Source organism: Tyto alba, unplaced genomic scaffold (genome assembly GCF_018691265.1).
Source record: "Tyto alba isolate M040663 unplaced genomic scaffold, T.alba_DEE_v4.0 Super-Scaffold_6, whole genome shotgun sequence".
In the NCBI taxonomy this organism is placed as follows: Eukaryota; Metazoa; Chordata; class Aves; order Strigiformes; family Tytonidae; genus Tyto; species Tyto alba.
Window position 1 is genome coordinate 53,163,435 of NW_024881327.1, and position 21,644 is coordinate 53,185,078.

General features: G+C 44.4%; 1 protein-coding gene across 5 annotated transcripts in view; it reads right to left on the reverse strand.

Moving 5' to 3' along the window:
• Positions 1–4,909: 4,909 nt before the first annotated feature.
• Positions 4,910–21,644, reverse strand: part of SLC4A11 (solute carrier family 4 member 11) — a 98,087-nt gene continuing 81,352 nt past the window's right edge. For all 5 annotated transcript variants that reach the window (XM_033007063.2, XM_033007061.2, XM_033007062.2 and 2 more), the window contains 4 exons: positions 19,028–19,201; positions 14,060–14,255; positions 11,739–11,908; positions 4,910–8,597 (listed from right to left, as the gene is read on the reverse strand). In XM_033007063.2, the coding sequence (XP_032862954.1) occupies positions 8,534–8,597; positions 11,739–11,908; positions 14,060–14,255; positions 19,028–19,201 (604 nt within the window). In that variant the 3' untranslated portion in view covers positions 4,910–8,533. The remainder of the gene's footprint in view (positions 8,598–11,738; positions 11,909–14,059; positions 14,256–19,027; positions 19,202–21,644) is intronic.

The following is a 21,644-nucleotide window of genomic DNA, read 5'->3' on the forward strand; positions in this document are numbered from 1 at the left end:
CCAGCTGCCACAGAGAGAGCATGGGCTCAGGTCATCCCACGGCTCCTTGGAGACCTTCTTTAATGGGTGCACAACTACTTCTTACCCATTCTGGGTCCACCCTTGAGGCTTCCTGGGATCCATCTTGGGCAGCAAGACACCCTCCACGCCTCAGACATTTTGCAAGAGGATCCCCAGGTGCTGAGGACCATCAACCCATGTATGCAATCCTTCATCACAGACCAAGACCTCAAAAGGGAGAGACATTTGCCACGTGCACTGCTCCCCTCCCACCCCAGGCGTTGTCTTGGTGCCACAGCCTTAGTCCTTACCCATCCGTTGGGGGATCTCTGTATTTGGCTCCTTCTGGAGGTCCCTTTTGGGACCTGGCTGCGAAGTGGGGATGCAACGTACCTGCTTGAAGGCAACGCAATGCTGGAAAAGGGCTCACGAGCCTCCCCCGCCCCTGCCTCACCCTTCTGCAGAAGAGAATGGTCCAAAACCGGTGCAGCGAACGTACTTTGAGCGCTCTTTCACTTCCCCAGCGTCTGGCACAGCTCAAAGTTCCCCAAAATTTGAGGCTGCCCACATGTTCAACAGCACTCTGAAGTTAACACGGCAAGGACTCCTCCCTCCTTTTCCTGATATTTTTTTTTTATACATATGTATCTCCCTACATTTTTTATATATATACAAGGTCACCAGCATCGCTTCTAGGGCGGCACGTGCTGAGGGAGGTCAGAAACGGTCACCCAGTTGGAGAAGGAATCCCACAGGACCTGGAGAGATGCAGTGGCTGGAGGCAAGGAGCAAATCTGCAGACTCCAGCTCCTCTCCAATGCTGCTGCCAGACCCACACGGCCGTTCTCAGTCTCGCCTCAGCTCGCGTTCACACACAAAAAGCCCCTCTTTCTGCAAAGTGAGCTCCTCAAGGATCCTGGTGCCCGGAGGGCAACTAGTGAGTTTACTCCTTGGAGAAGTGGACTATACTCAAGGCTCCCCTACAACACAGAATTCACTAGGTTTTGGGCTCATCTCTGGTTTGGATGATGCCAAGGAAGTCAGAGCCACAAAGACAAAACTAGCCAAGTCTAGATGCCCTCAGTGCACCGTATCAAACCACAGTGATTTCTTACATTTCCCCATTAACGCGCGAAGAAATCCCATTTTTGACTCCCCCAGGTAAGACAACATGTGTCCTTCCATTCACAGTTGAGAGGCTCAATCGCTGCAAGTGTTGGGAATTAACTACAGAGGTATCTCAGCTACAGGGATCCCCACGAGTCACCAAAGGAATAAGTACATCAGCACTAGAAGTCCAAGCAATGCTGGGAGATAAAGATTAAATAAAGGACACTGATTAGGCACAAAGTAGAAATATATAAACAGTATATTTCTTTTTATTTTTTTTTTTTTTAAATACAGAGTTTCCTTATACAGTAAAGGAATTCCCTCTTCCTCCCCCCTGCCCCAAGCAACTCTTATCAAAAGAAATCATCCACTGTAAAATCAACACTAGATAGAGACATGCGCTTTAAGAGCATATTTAGCAAGTGCAATATCTATAGGTCATATCTCCCTAAATAGGAACATGTGCTTTCCCTCACTTAAAATAGTTCTCGGGCAAAGTGTGACAGAAGCCTCCCGGTCACCCAATACAGAAACATTTAACCAGTTACACGCCACATGACACGCTGGAAAATAAACCCACCATTGGTCTTCTCCCATCTCTGCTGGCGTTCGCCTGCACAGAAACGGGATGTAGGATTTGTGATGAGCCGACTCCACCCCCGGAAGGTTTCTCTGCTTAAATCACCTTCTCCGAGCTTATCCGGCATTTATACTCCCTCCAAGGAAAGCAGGAAGGGAAATAAAGGAGTATTTAAGATACAGCCCCTTTCTGGGGTTGCACCAAGGGGGAGGGGGTTTGGTTTGCATGAACATTCAGAAGCATGTACTTGGGAGGAGTAAAGGTTTTTTTTTTTTTGTCTTTAGTAAGACAATTCCTGTTTTCCAGGGTAACATCTGCATGAGAACAAGGTACAACTTCACCTCAATAATGAGGACAGGGAAAACAGAGGGGCTAAACTCTTCTGAAAATAACAGAGCACTAAGCCACCTTAATTATGAATTCAGAGCAGCTCCGCCAAACGCAAGAGGCTAAATCCTCAAAGGGTCAACAGCAAAATAAGCTTCTCTTTCCAGAGGGTGCCGTGCTTCGCAGCTGAACGATGGTTTCTCCCATGGAAATAGATCCACCCAGACCTGCTGGGCACTTCAGCTCACAGCCCAGCACCCGCTGGGGATGGACACGGCCCACGCACACCCCACCAGTCACAGCTTCCAGACACGGACGATAAAAACCAGGGTCTTACACTTTGGCTTCAGAAGTCCTGGAGATGGGAGGTAGGTGCTGAAAGCTGGGCAGGCAAAGGAAGCTCTGCAGTAAGATCGGAATCACTTAAAAGTCAACTGACGCAGGTTGGGACTCTGCTGGGGATGCAGTATGAAGTGAGCGGCACCGGTCCCAAATTTGAAAAGTTCAGAGATACGTGATGCTGTAGATACCGGCTTTAGTAGAAAGGTGGCTAACACAGCTCCCAAGTAAGCAGTTCCCAGAGAGGAGGGCGCGCTGCATGAGCTCAGTCCCGTCACTCGGATGTCGAACACACACCTCCTGAAAAGAGATCACCTGCAAAACTGGAGATGCCATCGCCCAGGGCACCAGGGGCTGCTCCTTCTGCTCCAGCTGCGTCCCGCAGAGACCGCTACGGCCACGTCACCCTGTCACGGCTCATGTGGACACTTGCAGAAACCATCTGAGTCATCCAATCACGTGAAACTTGTCTAAATTCGATGAGATGCTGAGATGCTGCTGACAGGCAGAGCAAGACCTGATCTCAGCCCTTCAGCAAGCCTCCCAAGCACCGAAACTGATACTCCAGCCGTTGAATTTGAGACACTGATCTACAAAACTCTGATCACATAACAAACACTTTTCTGGTAGAGAGCTCTTTTTTTTTTTTTTGCATGCTAAAAAACTCAGGTCAAAATGGAGATAATTTAATTGCAAACTGTTTTTTTTCACCTCTGCCATTTTGTTCACCTTTTGGCCTCTCACCTGAGGCTAAACAAGGCATGCTGATAGCTTTTGCAGCTGCAAGAATTTGTCACGCTAGTGACCAACTGAGATGCCACATCCATCCCCTCTTCTGCTCCGAGAGTGGACTTCAGCTCTCCGAGTAAGCAGCTCTTTGCAGCAGAGATGCAGATGGGGAGCAGAAGGCAGCATCTCCCCCAGGACAGGCTCTTAATATTTAACATGACATCAGAACAGCACCAAGCGATCTAAGCTCATGCAGAGTTTTCTACAGGGGAAAAAAGAAAAAAAAAGAAAGAAAGAAAGAAAAGACACAGCCAAGGATTGTCTTAGCTTGAAAGGAAAACACACAAAAGTTGAAGATGAAAGTGCTAATTTGTATTTCTAAAGCATGCACTCTGGCAACTCCCTCGTCTGTCTGCTCTTTACATAATACTGATGGTTTGCTCTTTGCAACCAAATCTGCAGCCAGTAGTGTAATGGACAGGGTTTGGTACTTAAATGCCTTAATTAGATATGAAAACAATTAGAGAAAACTATTCTCTTCGAACACCCGCAGGCCTCAGCACAGATAGAAAATGGGGCAAACCCATAAAATTATGTTTATTTAAGTTGTTTTGGAAGCTCGACAGATGAAAGAGCAGCCCAACTGGAACACTGTGCCATAAAGTAATCATCTAAAGAGATGCAGAAGACAGTGCGGCTTCGGACAATTACGAATCCTTCATAATGGCTTATTATGGCAAAGCGAGCCCCAGGGGAGCAGCCGCTGCTGCTCAAACACAGGCTCGAGTCCTCCAGAGAAAAATTCCCACTTGGCACTTTGGCAGCATTTCCACAGCGGGAATGCCAGAGCCAACTTCCAGAGAAGGGCTGGGGAAGGGGAGAGCTGGGTCAGGAGAGGACAGCAAACGGTTTGCGCTGAAGTTTTGGGGGAACAAACACAAGAGATGAGCTTGAGCCAACCCCGATTCTGCCCATTAACCTTCCAGGCAGGTAGAAACACTACGAAGGGCAGATATAGAACACGGTGAACAAGAAAAAAAAAAAAAAAAAAAGCTTGATCCTGGAGTAACTGGAATTAGATTGTGTAGACACATGCTTACTGGGACAGTGACTGGGAAACGGTAGGTGCTTCTGGGGACATGGCATGTCTCGGGTCCTTTTTTGTTGCTGAGAACTCTGCAAAAACAACCCCTTCCCTCCCACCCCCCAGCGTTCTCCAGCTCTATCCAGCTTTGGCCAACTTCACTTTTCTTCAAAGAGCGTCCGCAGAACAGCTCAGCAGTGGTTTCTAAAGCAGCCAAATGCGATACGCAAAAGTTTACAGCTCCAGTCTTTTGGTACAGCTGGGAGCGTGAGCCTTTTGGGGAGATTTGTTTGACCTACAGTATATGGAAACGTGACCATCTACCGTGTTTCTTTTCAGAGGCTCTCAGCTCACACAGGTCGTCAGGAAGTGTGTATCACGTCCCACAGTCGTTGGGCTCATCTTGAAGCATTTCACCAGATGGCAGCTCTGAAGCAAGCCAGCTGAATTCATTTACTCCATCCCCATCCTTTTGCAGCAACATGTTGATGCATATCCAAGTAGAGCCTGACATTTATTAATAGCTTCAAATGTTGACGCCAGAGAATTTGGGGATTGTTGCTAGTGAAGTTGTCAGATCTGCTTCCTAAGCAATCTTGAAAGTGCTATGCTGCCTGTTCAGCAGTCCATGTTTTCACCAAGTCTCCTTAATTTACATGGAGAAACACATCTATTTCCATACATCGTGTGTCAACGGTACTTTTGAAGGCAACAAAATAAGTCTCAGACCAACAGAACTATTCAGGTATAAATCCAATTTTAATTGTCAAGCTAACTTCTAGCTCCTACATTCAACGCAAGGATCAAAACCTACAAGTTTGAGAGTAGAAGTTAATTCTGTCCCCAGTCTCTGATCGTTTTGGCAGCTGTCAAAAGGTAACTTCCAAAATCCACTCATTTCAGAAGCTTTTTACTACCTTGTGGTTCCAGGTGAACATCATGGACTCCCGCAATAGCAATCAACATCTTTCAAACCCAGTTCTTTGGCAACAGTTATACATAGCATTGTGCGTATATAAAGAGCTTATAATAAAACTTCTTTTACATTCTAATTGTCTTAACCTTCACAGAAGTATTAAAGTGCTCAATTGACTCTGAACAAACTCTCCTTCCCTAGTTAGCCTACTTCCTGGAAACGCCTGCACTTAAGTCAGCAAAACCAGAAGGAAACAAGAAGAGAAAAGGTATTTGTATGAAAAAAAAAAAATCCTTCGCAGGATCATCACAACCCCGTATGAGACAAGAGGCCTTGTGTCTCACATCTCCCTCCTACCCATGGATTTAGACACGACTCCAAATGCTCAACCCGTCTAAGCCAGCACAACTTCTTTTCCTGAGTTATGCTGATTTCCCTATTAGTTGATTCTTTGGCCCCTGACTTCTGTGGAAAGAAAACCTGGCAAAACAGAATCCTACTGATGATACGAAGGAAATATGAACACTGAAGTCATACTGGTGGAGCAACAGCAGTAAAAGATATAAACAATTGTCCTGATGGATAGTTAACCCCTCCCAAGCTATCCGGATTTTAAATTATCTCAGCAACATTTGACACTATCTGAAAATTATGCTTTCAAAAGAGATGTTAAATGGGGATGGTTTTGGTCCTTCTAAGTGGGGAGATGGAGGGCACAACTCAAAACTATTTCCTCCGGCAAGACCTGCATGCCAGTTCACCCCACTGTGCTCCGTGCTGGAGGAAATTTCACCCAGGGCCTCTGCTTTTCTTCAAAGAGGACCAGAGCCACATTGCCTTGGGCATGTCCTCTCCTTCCTCCACCCACAGCAACCACTATACGATTTAAACCATCCCCCAGGGTGACTTCTTCCTGCCAAGAGCTGAGACACCAGGAATCCAACCCGAGGACACGTGCGTTTAACAGCTTACTCAACCAGAGAATGACGCTTTTGATTTCAGTTTTGGTTAAGTCTTTTGACATCCGTGGGAAAAGCATGTTATTTAAGCATTATCGGGCCTTTTCACTCTCTGCCTTACAACAGGTACTGAACTGTTTGCTGTCACCCACTCTTTTTCTGTTGACTGAAGATCAGATATACTTTTACCACCTCCGCTTTGCACTGCCCCAAGTCCTGTTTGCTGACCGTCTGCCCGCTGCTTCTACACGTCGATCTCAGTAACTGAGATTAGTGAACTCACCACTCAAAGGACTCAAAAGCCAGGAAATCTCGATGAAGGTGGTCGGAAACCACGCACGGATTTACACCTGCTGTCACACCACTTATCAGACGTGGCACGAGTTACCCTTGCTGCCTCCAAGACTGACTGAAAACCAAATGCGTGGCATTACCTGCTCTGATGTACTGGGGTGGTCATCCTGACCCTGAGACTTCTCAGCGGTCCCACGAGAGTTGGTTGGTGCAACGTGAAGGTCACGCGACGTCGTTTTGCTTACTAAGCTGAGGGCTTTCCCCTGCTGTTGCTTGGGGACAAAAGCACCACGGCCATGCTCTTGGGAACACTCTTACTGCTCTCCTCCCTCAAGTATCAATACAAAGATGAAGGGTTTCATAAGAAAATAAAAATTTAGTTTTCCATACATGTTTTAAAGCCGTGGGCAGCTACATTAAGATGAAATACCATCTGATACTTAGTGCAAATACACCAAATGTTCAGTGGCTTGGGTCTGGCTTAGTTTCAGCATTGGAACTTTTTACCCAATGCCTTCCTCCCTCATTACAGAGTTGGTCTTCCTCATGTGGAGGAACACACAAATCAGTAGGGCATGTGCTGATAAAAACTGTGCACCATTTACTGGGCAAGCAATTGGTAAGAAACACTTCTCTGTGCTAATAATATATTTGCGTTTCATGCTGTATTACTCTTCCCTCACTTCTACTATTTTGAAAGTTCATTATCTTCAGAGGTCCACATTCTTCTTAACACTTTACCTGTGATCTGTAGCGTGCAGTAAAGGGCAAGCAGTGAACTAAAGGGCAGCTTGTTTCACAGTACTCCAAATAAGAAAACTGACCATAGTACAAGCAAAATTAAATAAACTGAAATATAAAAGACAGCAGAAGTTAGATTCATCCAGAAATATAATATAACATCTGGGAGTGGGGAAAACTGGAGATTAGCTACAAAACAGAAACAATGAAATGACCAACAAATATTGACTAGGCAAAAGAGGAAAACTTTCATTGCATGCTGTACATTAAATGCAAAATTCACATGTTGGAGCATCAAGACAGAACGATGAAGGTCTCAAGCCATGGGAAGAAGAAAGCAAAAGGAACACCTTGAATAAAGCAACAAATGAACAAAAACAGTAACTGAGCAGCTTCAAAAGGAAAAAAGGGACCGTATCTCAAATGGGAAAAAGCAGCACTGAAGCAGAGAACAAGTATATGGTCAAGACATCACAGGTAACATCGACTGCACAAAACACTTGATATTTTGAAAGAATCAGGCCTATTTGTATATCTATGCAAAATATATACACAAATCCATATGTATATATGTACACATAGGCACTACTGTACATATGTATATGCCATCATTAACACAACTGCCCTTTGACAAGTTTCAGCATCTGACTCTGGGTGCAAGCAAGAATGCTGCAGTTGTGCAAAGCTACACTTCTGTGTTTGGTTACTGAGAAGTAATGGTAGGAAGATCCAAAATAATTCCCAAATAGCTTAGACCCAGATGCAGTTTCATCAACATCACCATGCGAGCCCAACCTCTGAACATTTCCAGCTCATTTGTAGGAATTAAATATTCATCCAAAGCGGTGGATTGTATCAGTAAAAATTATATCTGTTTCCAACACTGCTAATCAGAAGAGGTGGTCAGACATCTCTCCTGATATCATTGGTTTAGCATGAGGCCACCCCACCTGGAATACCAATTTGGGAATACTGGATGCATGGGAGATTGAATTCAAAGGCCAGAACAGGACTGTCATTCTATAAAAGAAGGGCCAGTTGCTGTCCTTATAGTGTTTTGGAAGAAAGGGACATGGTGCATAAAAAAAAAAAAAAAAGATTCCCCCCACCCTCAAACAAGGGAACACGTGAGAGCTCTGAGAACGCATGCTCCAACCCTGTGGACATGCTAATCTTTGGGGTTTCCAGTTTCGGGATGTGGAAAGTAGCATTTTCCATAAAGCTTGCTTGCCTCACAGCTCCAAAGAACATCGGCCTCCCAAGTCCAAGGCTGTTTTGGTCTGACACTTCAACGCTCATTTGGTCTTTGATACGTGTGCATTACCAATGCCATATTAGAGCAGAAAGAAAGTGGTGAAAGAAAGAACTGCAGATAGATTGTTCTATGCCTCGGCAAAGCCGCCTTCCAACTCTGAAAGAGATGTCCTCGCTGCTCCGTGTGTGGAGGACCCCATTTAATGCTCTGCATCCATAGCATCCAAGTACTTGGCTTCGATAATCCTAGGGAGCAGGTTATACCTAAGATTGAACCAGAGAGATACAGTTAGTGCTTGTTTGTAGCCATGTAACATTACGTTTTCTGTCCCAAGACACTCAGTTGAGCTTGTCCACGGCCACGCATAAGACAGATTCACCCAGCTGAAGGGAAAACAAAGTGGGGGAAAGTAAAAGCAACCAATCCTTCAAGTAAATACAGCATTTATAGGAGTAACAGTGAGGACCTCATCCTGGAAGAAGCCTCCTCATTTCAGTTAAAGAAGGAGAACACCCTCATCCTCACAGGAGAAAAGTCGCTTTCCTAGAGCACCCTGTCACCACAAAATCTCTAATGTGCCAAAAGTGTACCATCTTACCCAACCTACAGCCATGCTCCTGGTTTGTGCTAGGGAGGCAGGTAGCAGCTTCTTGCTTCCTCCAGTCTGCTAGTGGATGGGTTACTTTGCCAAGAATCACCATTTATTTCTAATTTCTACCTTCTTCACCGCTTTCCCTATAGCGGGAATGTTGGCTCAGAGACCTGCATTGAAGGGTTATGTGTCTTGCACTTCCTCGGTTCTCCAAGTACCCCGGGTCACTCCTTTCAGCTCTCACCACAAAGAAGCTTTAATAGGCAACCCAGAGACTTTGGTCTTTAGAGAAGCACCAAATATATCAGCAAGACTCAAGACCATGGCAAGAGGCTAGGCAGGGCTGTGACATTCATTCCTCCAGCTGCTGGTAAGACTCCATCCATACCTGGTGTCTGGATTCTCTGTTGGATCACAGAGATAGTAATTCCCTTACATTTGGGATTTTTTTGTTTGTTTGTTTGAAAGAATGTCCTCATGAATTCATGTATTTGGGTGAGAAAGGCATGAGCACTGTAATAATAGGCTATGAAGTTGCTCTCATTGAATCCTACTGCATATTTAGTTTGACACTTTTCCTTGCTTATCAAGGAAGCTATTCTTCAGCTGTGAAAGTAAGGCACAAAGCACAAGAAAGCCAGTTTAAGACTTCGAAGGTCCTTTTCAATTACTATGCCAGAGATCCCAAACAGCACTTACTACTGAGAAGTACCAGGATCTGCTTAAATAGACCTACCATGAAATAAAATGCTTGAGAGCTGTGGGAGCAAAGACAAGCATCACAGAAAACTTGGAAAGAAGATTCTTCCTCTCTGAGCAACCAGAAACTGTCATCCCAAAGTTCTGAATCATAGCCAGGAACTGGGGGATACCCAAAGAGATCGCATTTTCTCCCAACAGGCTGCTCTCCACCACAATAATGAGAAGCCATTGAAATCCATTACCTTTCACATTAACACTGCACCAGTGGAAAAAGATGGTCCCTGACCACTGACAACGCAAATCATGAGTCCAACGCTACCGGACAGATGGAAATGTGGCTTTGAGACAGACAAGTAACAGGGCTGGTTTTCTGGATGGGACACTGAGCCATGACTCAGTCATCTGGGTTTGATTCCTGACTTTGACCCCTGGCTACTGTCCCATCTCTTCTTTTTCTCTTCACTTCTTAAAAAAAAAAAAAAAAAAAAAAAAAAAAGATACTTCATTTCTTCTACTCTGTCTCATCTATTTAGAGTGCCAAATCTTTGTGAAAAAGTCATTGTTAACTACAGAGTTTACGCATCACAGTGCTGCCTTCCCAGCTGGAGTCCACAAAAAGAACATGAAGGAAAAAATCAGAGAAAGGAAAGGCAAGGGCAATTTTCTGTATTGTGCCAGGTAGCACCATCTTCCCCTTAGCAGCAGGGCTGATTATCCAGCTACTAGAAAAAGCTGCTTGGGAAAGAGAAACGAGTTAGCAACAGAGCTAGTTTTAAACAACAGTATCTTATTTACTAAAAAAAAAAATATATATATATTTGTTCCACTAAATTATCTAGCTCTTATTACAAAATCAGGTTCTTTGACAGTACTCTCTCCGCACCAATTTAGATCATATTATGTCTGATACTTGAATGTTTGGCAAAGGGTGTCCCACATTTTCTTTTCTGTACTGAGCTGCTCTGTGCTGAGACTTGCAATTCCCACAAGAGTCAATCATCCAGCACTGCACACAGTTGAAGTATTTACCAGCCACTTAACCAGTCATGCAAAGTGACGCCTATGTGAAGGGTGGGTGAGAGACTCTTACCATAGGAACAATAATTTCAGTGTTTTCCAAGACTGTGTTTATCTTGAAAATTCCAGCCCAAATAGCTCTAACCCGATTCTCTTGAAAGCCACGCTGGTTCTGACATTTGCTTTTGTTTTAGAAAAAACTGGACCCGTCTTTATCACCCAAGGAAAACACCACAATCCTGCCGTTGCAGATTATGTCACTGGTAGCCCTGAACTTGGAGATCGGACAGAAAATCTCCAAGACCATAAGCTCAAAGACAGTCAGATATTGCTGGATGCCATGCTGGCCTGAAAATAATCCAGTGGACTGGAAACAGATCTGTTCCTTCCAAGATCTTATTATGGCTTCTCAATGTATCCAAAGGATGGACAGTATGAATGATTTAACGGGAGAACGATGGGAATTCACTGTTAATGATCATCAAGGAATAAATTAGTTAAATTTCTCAATTATTCTCTCTCAAGACTGCAAGATATTGTGGGGTCCTCCCAGTTTTAGAGATACATTAAGACTAAATGTGGCCAGTTTGACCTCACTGATCATTGGCAATGGTGTTCAGCAGTGCAGGAGGTCTGTAAGGTCACCACAGCACTGGATAAGAGATAAGGATTCCTCTTCAGAAAAGTTTCTAGCTCTGCTCTGAGCACGGGCCTTAGGAAATCAAATTTCAACACAATAAAGAACATTATCAAATACCTAGAGGGAAGGCTCAGACTACAGCTTCTTAGGAGGATCAGGCATCTCACAGGCAGCGCAAAAGGAGACTTATCTGCCTCTCTACAAGCTGGAAGAAGAGTACCTGCCAGCCCAGAACCCTTTGTACAGCACCCAGCATCAGGGAAATCACAGTCTCTCAGCACTGTTCCACCTCAAGCCTGAGGAGCTGGTGAAGAAGGGGTCACCATCACCCACCTCCAGGATCTGGCTACTCAGGAAAGTACCACCCGCCCTTCCAGACCACTCGGACTTCCTACGGTCCAAGCCTGAAGACAAAAGGCATGTTAAACAAAAAAAGGCAGCCAAGGTTCGTACCTGATTGGGATCATCCCGATCATGATGAGAGGGAATATCATCTTCATGTAGGGCAACGGTGACATGCCAAAACCACAGAGGATGACGAGCTGCAGGACCTGCAAGCCCGTGAAATAGTGGATCTTCCTCTGGGGCACTCTGCGGATGTAATGTGTCGGAGGATAGGCAGTCTGGGAAGAGAAGAATTACATGTTAGACATGCACTGACCTGGGCTTGCGACTGCAGAATGTGGCACAGGCTTTTGCACACAAGGGTTTTAAGGAAGACATAGATTGACACACAGAGTGCATCAACATCAGAGTCCTTTATAGGTTCAACAGCTGAGCATGGGATTTGTAGGGTTAAAACAAGTGCCTTAAACCAAAGCACTGGCAGCAACACACAGAAAATGACTGGGCACTAGAAACCTGGAGGAGAAAATACACACTGCACAGCTAAGACTGCCTTTGGGAGCATCAAGAGTGCAATAAAATGTCTTGATAAGTGCAGTAATGAGATTCCCCTGAGTAGGATTATCAGGGATTTGCAGCAATATGTGAAGTGCCTGTGGGGGTGTGCAGGAGGGTGATGGTAAGCAGATGCACTCAAGTGGTGTTTTTGGTGGATGGTTTCTCCACCTGAAAGCCAGCTCAACGTTTTATAGCCTTCTGTCCTCTGCTGATCAGACTCCACCCGTGCCCCTGGGGGTCCCACTTCTTGGCTGAACCCCAGTAAGGGAAGACCAGGAGATGAGATTGGGGAAGCGCAGGAAGAGGCTGTAACGCAGACTGCATTGATTTTTCTCAACTCGTATAAGCTATTCATTTTTCAGAAAGAAAGGGGAAAAAAGGTGACAATAATAGGCTAAATATTGCTCGTGGTTTCTTTTGACAGTTACTTGCTCATGTCTGAGCACAGGATTTGACTCACTGTCTATACATCAATGAAGAGTATGAGCGACTGTCTGCTGGCATCGATACAGACTCAGTGGATTTCAGATTGTACCATGACTCATTAAAATATTTCCAGAAAAGGGAGATCTCCATATCTGAGAATACTTTTTAAATTTTCCAAACCAAAGCTTGGAAAATTCCACACAATTTGTATTAAAATTAGAAGTAATATTCCATATACATCAGTAACAATTCAATCCTCATTCAAAAACTGACATGACAAATGTTATCTTTACCCAGATTTCACAGTTTTAATCTCTAGGATGTAATATTAGAGATCAAGACAGATTAGCAGAAATGCAAAGCCAAATGTTGGGCTTAAGCCCCTGACCCCTGTTACATAAGAGAAGGCGAGCTGGAGACTCACGATTACTCCTAGGCATGACCTAAACTGCAAACTAACACCTCCTTAGCACTTGTAATAGAGATGGCTTGAAAACGCATCTTCCAGATTTGTTTTCACCCCACATCAGAAGGGTTTCAACAACGCAAGTGATTTCATTTTGAGTTTAAAATCCTATCGTGGTATTTCACACAAGTCAAAATGAAACTGTAAAATAAAGCTGCAGAACAGGTCATTTTTTGCTATATTGAGGAAATCAAAGATCACTGTCTACTGACATTATGAATGTGCTTTTTAATATTTTTTATTATGATTTTTAAAATACGTGTACTCTGCAGCTGACATGACATCACAGTGGGTTTTGAAAACCTACAAACGTTCTACATTCAGTGAGAGACAATTTGTGCAATTTTTTTTTTTTATAAAAGGCACTGTTTTAATATAGTTTCGGTTTGCACACTGCAAAGTTTAGGGGGCGTCTTCACTGTTAGCAGCTCTCACGGCTCCATTCATGCACTTATTTTTGCCTTCTGGAGACAGGTGCTCCAGAGCAATTCTTAGCAGACTGAAAAGAGAAGGATTATACCAGAGACATCGCTCTGAACAAGAAAGCTCAAATGCTTTTGTGGCAGGGAAATGCAGAAAGCAATTCATGCAGAATTTGAAAGACAGATGAGATGCAGTGTCATTCTATGAACAATTCAACTAACACCTTTTTTTAACCCAACAATAACCATGCCACTTTTGTTGTTGGACACTGCTTTATTCTCGCATTCATTTGTCTGCTTTAATAGAAAAGATTTCTCAGTGGCAGCCAGGATAAACTAGAGACATCAACTTTCACTCCCACTTTGCAGAGAAAGGTGAAGGATATGCAAAGGGCAGGCTGGAGCTGGATATCAGCCTCCTGAAGACACGAGTTTTGGGGGTAACCCCATTCCCACCACCGGCAGCTTTCCACATTAGCTCCTGGCAGTTTGGTGTCAAGGTGGTAAATACAATTTCCTTCTCTGTTCCACCAGGCCCGGCGCCCCTGTCTGCGTACCTGTTCTTTGAGCAGGAGAGCCACCCTTTCAAAGAGCTGGTTCCCATCAATGGAGGTCAACGCGATGTAGAGGAAGAGGCCGTAGAGGACCGGTTTTGGGATCCACTGGAGCGGGAAAGGAAGGAGCAGGAGCGAAAGGCCAACCAAGAAGTTCGCCGCTAGGCTCGTCAGCCGGGTCTCCTTCACGCTCACAATCCTGAAAGCAAGAAAACAGGGATTAGGAGAGTAGGAGAATATCCCAGTATCCATGTAAACTTATCGGTGGGGCTCACTGCTCTGCGTAGGTGCAGGACACGTGCCACTCGGGAAAGGGAAACTCATCTCCACTGCACTGAGATCAGCACTTCTGGCCCCGTGCTGACACCGAGAAGGCAGAGCTCTGCTGGAGCAGGGCCAGGCACTTAATCCACAGCTCAAACAGAGCAGCTGGAAAAATGCCAAATTCCCCTTCTGCGAAGCTCCACAGATCCCATCCTGAACTAAATTGCCCTCTAAACTAATTCTGTTTAGCACATTGCAAAAAAAAAAAAAAAAAAAAAAAAAAAAAAGCAGCAGCAAGAATCCTCCTTCTGGGCAATAATCTTTTCCTCGATTTACCCACTGCATATGCAACTGGCTTCTCTCCAGAAGAAAGCTCATTGACTTCTACGGGAACTAATGAACCTCTTGTGGAAAAAAAAAAAAAGTCTTCACTCTGTTGACTGCAAGTCAGCTTTTTTGATGTATATGAGGATCTCCTTGTTTATATGGAAGGGGATGTTGAGAGCATTACGCAGAGAGCTAGAAATTTAATTCTGCTGTGGATAATAGCAGTTGCACTGCAAATTGCCTATTACCATGCAAAACATGTAATTAATTAATGAAAATTTTCCAGAGCTGACAGACCACAAATTGATTTTTTTTTTTTTTTTTTAATGGGGGTGGAAAGACTGACATGAAGGCATGCAGCGACTTTCAGAGACTACTTGGGGGGTGAGGAGAGGTTGCTTTGTTTTCTTTTCACTTCCATTAAACCTGTGAACATCTCCTAGTTTGAAAAAAAAAAAATACCAGGAACAACAGGGGAAAAGAAAGCCCTCATCTTTCAAGACTACTTATAAATAGAGAAAAGCGGGATTCTTAACCTAATTTTTTGAGAAGCTAAATCCACCCATTCATTAGATAAGCCAGCGAATAAATCCCTGTTTATCAGGAGAAATTCTTGTTCACAGACTGTTTTGGTGTCATCAAGTGGCCTCATTCCCTGGATGTGAGACCTCATATTCAGAATTAACCCTGTACACAAAATATTCTGAGGATTAACACAAGAACCAGCCACAAGATCTATTAAAACACAGTGCCCTCTTTTACATATGTACTGCTGGGACTTCATAATCCCACCTGTCCTAAAGAAGATTGCTTCCCAGTGAGTTCTTTCAATATTAAGTTTTTGAGAGCATTCCCTGTAAGTAAGGTCAGGTTGAACTTCAAATCTGCTTATACATTCAAGAAGACAATGAAGCTGTGGGGATGAAGGAGCCTTCCACATGTGTATTTAGAAAGGGAGGGAAAGAGTAACAGCCTAAGGCTTGCTCAGGATCTGGATAACATGGCAGAATTAACACAAGTGGTCACAAGAGCTAAGGAGCAACACATACCACAAACAGTACACAAAGTCTTGAGGACAACATTTGAATTCCTCGGTGAGTAGCGGGGCAGGTCATACGTATTATCCAGGATTACCAAGAGAGGATGCACAGAAGACACACGGGATGAGTTAGCCCTCAAAATAACCTCCCCCCCCCCGAGGTAGATTTAAACAGCAGAAACCACAGCTTTCCTCCTTCCAAACAGATCTCGTTCAGATCATCTTGCATGTCTCTTACATCAAGAGGTCCCCCGTCAATGCCTAGAGAAGCTGAGGGAGAGCAGAGCACTTTACTCTTATCTGCAGAATGCTCTTGCCAGCTCTGGAGGAACTGGGACACCAACTAGGCGGGTACAGGCTGGCACCCTTGTCACTGCTTGCAGGTCTGGATCACCACAGAACCAAAGTCTCGGAGACGGACAGAGCCAAGCACCTTAAAGTGCAACTGCAAGTGCTAATTCAGAGTAATTTCATAGTCTGATAAGGAGTGGTCAGACTACTTTAGAGCTACCAGAACCACTACAACCCTCTCAAATGGCCCAGTAAAGCAGGAGTAAAAGGATGAACTGATTTAGCCTCATCCAGGTACATCAAGAGTGTCCCTGGCTTTGTCCCTGGGCAAGCTACAGAGGAAGCATTTCTGTTATTTCAGGCAAATATTTAACCCAGCCCAGGGATGCTCGTGACCTGCAAACATCAGTTTGAGCACATACAAGTCCGCTAGGTTCCTTGCAAGTGAAGTCATGCAAACCAAAGACCTCGGGATCAAAATCAGATACGAAGCCACCGCATTTCAATCAGATGCAAGTCTGCAAGCACAGAACAGCTCAGAGTAGCAGCGCTTTGGTAATGGATTTTGGAAGTTCATGAAATTTTCTGCTGTCATCTCTTGGGGATGCAGCAATCACAGCACTGAAGCATGTTTGATCACATACAAGAAATACTGCAACTACTACTGCCAGCTCTTGTTAATGCTACTTATTAAAGTAGTTTGGAATTTCCGAACAGAACACAGTTCAAATTGCTTATAATTGACCAAACATGAGATCTTTAAAGTTGAAGTTCCCAGCCTCAAATTGGTCTTCTGCCAACTCTAGCACCTTCCTTATTTCCAGGGTAAGGACATCACAAACAGTCACAATAAGTCAACAGAAGAAACCCTGTAATTTGCATGTGTTCAGAATCTGGTTTGGCCCTTGAGGAAACAGCTCCAGAAAGTCTGTGCTGCAATGGAAATGAAGTAATTAATAGAGATTAAAGAGCATAATCCAGGCTCATTTCCCCAGAATCCTTTAAATACAGCTAGCATGGAATTATCCATTCCCAACCTCCTCCGCATGAGAAATGAGAGCCTATTTGCAGATTGCCACATAAAACTCCAGCGGTTACCCTACAGGGCAGAAGAAATTTTTTGCTTTCATTGTGACAGATCTTTATTCTTGCTTATATCATCATCCTCACTGAGAGCTTTGATTCGAGTGTGGGAAAGAAGCCTGCCAAGGGAGCCAGCGCTGAAAGAGTTCCTGATTTTCTAATTGATCTTCAGTACATTTCTTTTTCAGCGGAGCTGGCTAAGAGAGGAAGGAAAAAAAAAAAAGATGACAACATTGCTCAGAGCCTCCTGTTTATAGCTCACTGCTTTGCAGAGAACAAAAAGCTTCAGTCTCAAAGGGAGTTCAAATAACTAGGAAATCCTCGTTCCCTTTTTCACTCCCAATATCCAATCCACAGCACTCATTTATGTACCGATTTGCCTCTAGCAAAGGAAGAGCTGTGCCACGAGGGAACATGCTTTGTGAGGTTAGGGCACCCCTCAGCCCTTTCAGGATAATCACTGGAGCCATAACTAGGTTAGCACAGCTGAAGATGGCTCTTCAATGATCTTCTGGGGCAGCAGAGTAAAAGAGCAGAGTACAAGGGCAGAAGGTAGTCCTTTATTCAGGCAGAGGACTTGACTTTGGTCAAGGAGAAGCCAGAATGCAGAATCAAGACAGTGGGTAGCAAAGCAGGAAAAAAGCCATCAGGTATTAAAACTGACAACAGAAAACACAGGAGGGAGGCCTGGCACACGGGTTTCGAGGCGTAAATTCTGCATCTCACAAAGAAATAGAGAGCAGAGGTATCCCAGAGCAGATCACGGACATCAGGAGCAAGGGCATGGATTAAAACCCTACAGAACTCAGAAAACAAAGCTGCTTTTCTTGTAATTTAACATTTATTCCAGACAGATATAGCTGTGGGAAGCACTAATGCCAACACATACTAACAGGAATATGAGCCCAAGGGACAGATCTCCCAGGAAAGGTCTGTAAAAGCACTGCAGGAAGCAGCAGGACTGAGCAATTTCCAGATGTAGAAGGTGAAATTTGTCCATCACTGACCCAAAAAGCAGCTGTGCCAGGTCAGGCTGGGCCAGCTGGCACCAAGAACTGCATAAAGGCAAGACTGAAATTAAGACAGACCCAACTCCATCTCCCAAAGTAAATGGCCACTTAGCCTCACTTTTGATAAGTGGCAACTTTGAAAATGGAAACCAAGACAGGATAATTAAAACTAATGGTATGTGATTAGGACTTACCACTTCTGAGGTAAAAGCACTCAACTGTAACATGCTGAGATCAAACAGACCAGATAATCTCTATTCTGGAGGAGGTTTCATGAGAAATTAAGTTTTTAATTTTTTTTTTTTTTTTTTTTTTTTTTTTTAAATAGCTCTCTGCTAAGAGTGTGTTGGACAACTCAGAACAGCAAAAAAGCTGGTCTTCAGTTAGAAGCCATGACCCGGGCATGGCTTCACAATTGCTTTTGCTTAAAACCAAGGAAACTTAATAAGCACCTCGCCTTCTCAAAACGTGGCAGAAGATGCTAGGGGAGCTCTGAAATAATGCTGCATTTTTCCTACCCTTCGTAATAACCACCAGACAGGTTTCAGGCAATGAATCAGACTGGATTTTTTCTGGTGAAGACATCTGGAAAGATCTGGCCAAAGCATCTCTTCAATTCTCACAAGGATAAACCTGAAAAAGCCTTGGCTGACTCTTCCAGGGAACGATTTGCGCCGGAGCGGGTGGAATCCCTGCAGGCCGCCACCAGCCACCGACAAGAGCATTAATTTTTGGCTGTCCTAAAACAAGAGCTTTGGTGAAGGGGGATGAAGCCAGGTCACGGGACCGTGTTGGCTCAGGTGGCTTCATTTGGTGCATCTTCCCTCCACCTTCATTTCTTCCAGGTTTTCAAGACGACAGCTAACTCCCCAACCATGTAACCCACAGTACCAAAAGGATTAGGAAACCACAAATGAAACCAAAGAGATCCAAGACAGATCCGTGGTTCCTACTTACGTCTCATAGATGTGTCCATTTTCAACTCTCTCCTCCACACAGGCCAGGGCGCGGACGTGCATTGGGGAATGAGGGAAGGCAGCATGGATCCAGGGGAGGCCGAAGACTGATAGCCCCGTGTTAATCAGCGCAACGAGGAGGAGGTCCCAGTGATAAGCTGTTCCCTTCACCAACCTGAAACGAGGTTTTTATTGACAGCAGTTACAGCCAGTGCAAACTGTAAAAGGCTGCTCTTGCTGAACCTGAGCTCGAATGCTGAACACTGAAGTGCACTTCCATGTACAGAGCGATTTCATACTCCTGATTTACAGTCCGTGTTACACGAATGTGAAAGGTAATGAAACCTGATAGTTTGCTCCCAAAGCAGTCATCTCCTGGAAAAAACAACACTGAGCAGAAAGACAACCCACTAAAATAACAGCCCATGAAAATTTCATCAGCTTTTTGCCACTACGTTTATTGCAGAGTCCACTCAAAATATACATGTATGTCTGCTAGCAGAGTCCACATGAGGGGTGGTTAGAAAACTGGACACAGGTTACCAAACTACTGCCACTGAAGTTTTCTACCCGTCTTGTTTTTAACCCCGATCCCCCTCCTTCCCCATGAGCAGAACATGTGCTCAGTATGCTGCAGTAATCCCCTAATTATGTAATTGCTACTGCATGATAAGAAAATGGGACATGAATTCATTAAGCTTCAGCTCCTCTTTAGTAGTCAACCAAGCAGATCTGCTCCTAACTTTGGTGAATGCAAGATAGCTTTCCTGTTTTGTTTGTTAGGGGAGGGGGAAACTGGCAGCCCTCACCAAGGAAGCCGACTACTTCACATTCACTTCTCAGGGACTACACAGAGAGCACCTGCTAACGCTGAACTCACACACCTAGTTTAACCTTGCCGTTTTCTGCAAGGTCTGCCCCCTTCCTGAATATACCCATCTGGTACCAGTGGCTCAGATAGTATGAATAATGTTTAGAAAAAGACTGGGAAAGGATTCAGCTTGCAGACTTTGATATGGAACTTAAAGGTCTGTAGCTGCGTCTCTGCCTGGGCATCAGAGCAGACAGCAGTTGTCACCCTGACACGACACAAAGCATCTGTTGAATTGCTCTCCGGGTACCATCAACTGGAGGGGGAGCACTATTTAGGTGTCTTAACGCCACCCAAGCAAACTCTGTTCAACACTGAAGCAGAGACTTGGAGCCATCGCAGATGTTCCAGGACACGAGGCACACAGAGGTAGCAGATACGACCCAGCATGTGAAGATCTATGCCTAATATCCATCTCAGAACTGCAGACGCCACTGTTTGGGTAGCAGAAATCTTGGGTGGGGTTGTTCAGTTTTGGAACAAAAAGACTCCTGTCACTGGAAGTGCTCCCCTCCATTGACTGAGGAGGCTACGGGGTGACTAGGTCAGGTAGATGTCTACATTGCAATGCCTCTGAAGCTGGAAGGTGCTGGCAGGAAGGGTGGGATCGTAAACACACTTCCCGTGTTAGCTCACACTTTGAAAGCACAGCCCCTGCTCGCGTGCTGCTCTCTCAGAGCAAAGGCATCTCCAGCATCCCCAGGGTTACTGTCCGATCATCCTCTCTGCCCTTTTCAGAGGGCTTTCTATGTACCAAGGTCATACACCTAACAGCAGCACCATTTTAGTCCCCCTGGGACACTGGTCTCAGCAGTCGTGCAGCACTGTGTGTGACATACACCTGCTCTGACCACTGGGTGGGCTCTGCTGAGCTTGTCTAGGTCAGCACACATCCAGAGGTCTAGATGCCTTATCCTAGGTTATCTTCACACTGCCCAACCACCCAGTATTCTTTGGACCATCCCATAAACTTGCTGTGATTATTCTTCACCAAAGCACATCAGTGTACTTCCAGGCAAGTACCATCTTTTCCCTGTTTTTTTTTTTTTTGTTTTTTTTTTTTTTTTTGTTTGTTTTGTTTTGTTTTGTTTTTTTCTACATGAGGAAATCAAATCCCTATATTTGGTAAGACACCAAGCAGTACATTCTCCATTTGGCTGGTATAGATGATGGTATTTTTATCCTGTGATGGTAGCACAAACAGAAGGTGTCAAGTCCTAGTTTTCCCCATCTCTTAGAAATCCACGGCCTGATACCTGATCAGCATAAGCTCAGCCCTGTAACACGGCATTATGAAAGACATTATGAAGCACTCCAAATCAAGAACTCGCCTATCATCCCTTAAAGACACTCTAGTGGAAAACACTAAAAGTTTAGAAGAAACTTATATTAGGAAAGAGATGACGCACTGACATTACAGATTTATGCAACACACTATTATATTCCTTTAAGATAAGAGGAAAAATCAAGTGGTCAAAGAAAAAGCAAATTAGCATAACAGTTTGAGCTTGTCTTCTCTCCCCTAATCCAGTGTCACTCCAGCTACAACATGGAGAATGCTAAATGTATGTTATGCAGGGAGAGAACCCTCCCACGTATTACATTAGCAAAAAATCCTCTGAGACGTGGTGGTTTCCCTGGAAAAAAGTCATACACGTTCATTCTTGGTATCATATCCAATTGTTGTTGGCACAAAAACATCAGAGGGAATAATTTAATAGCACAGCATCTCGACTCAAGTTTGCAC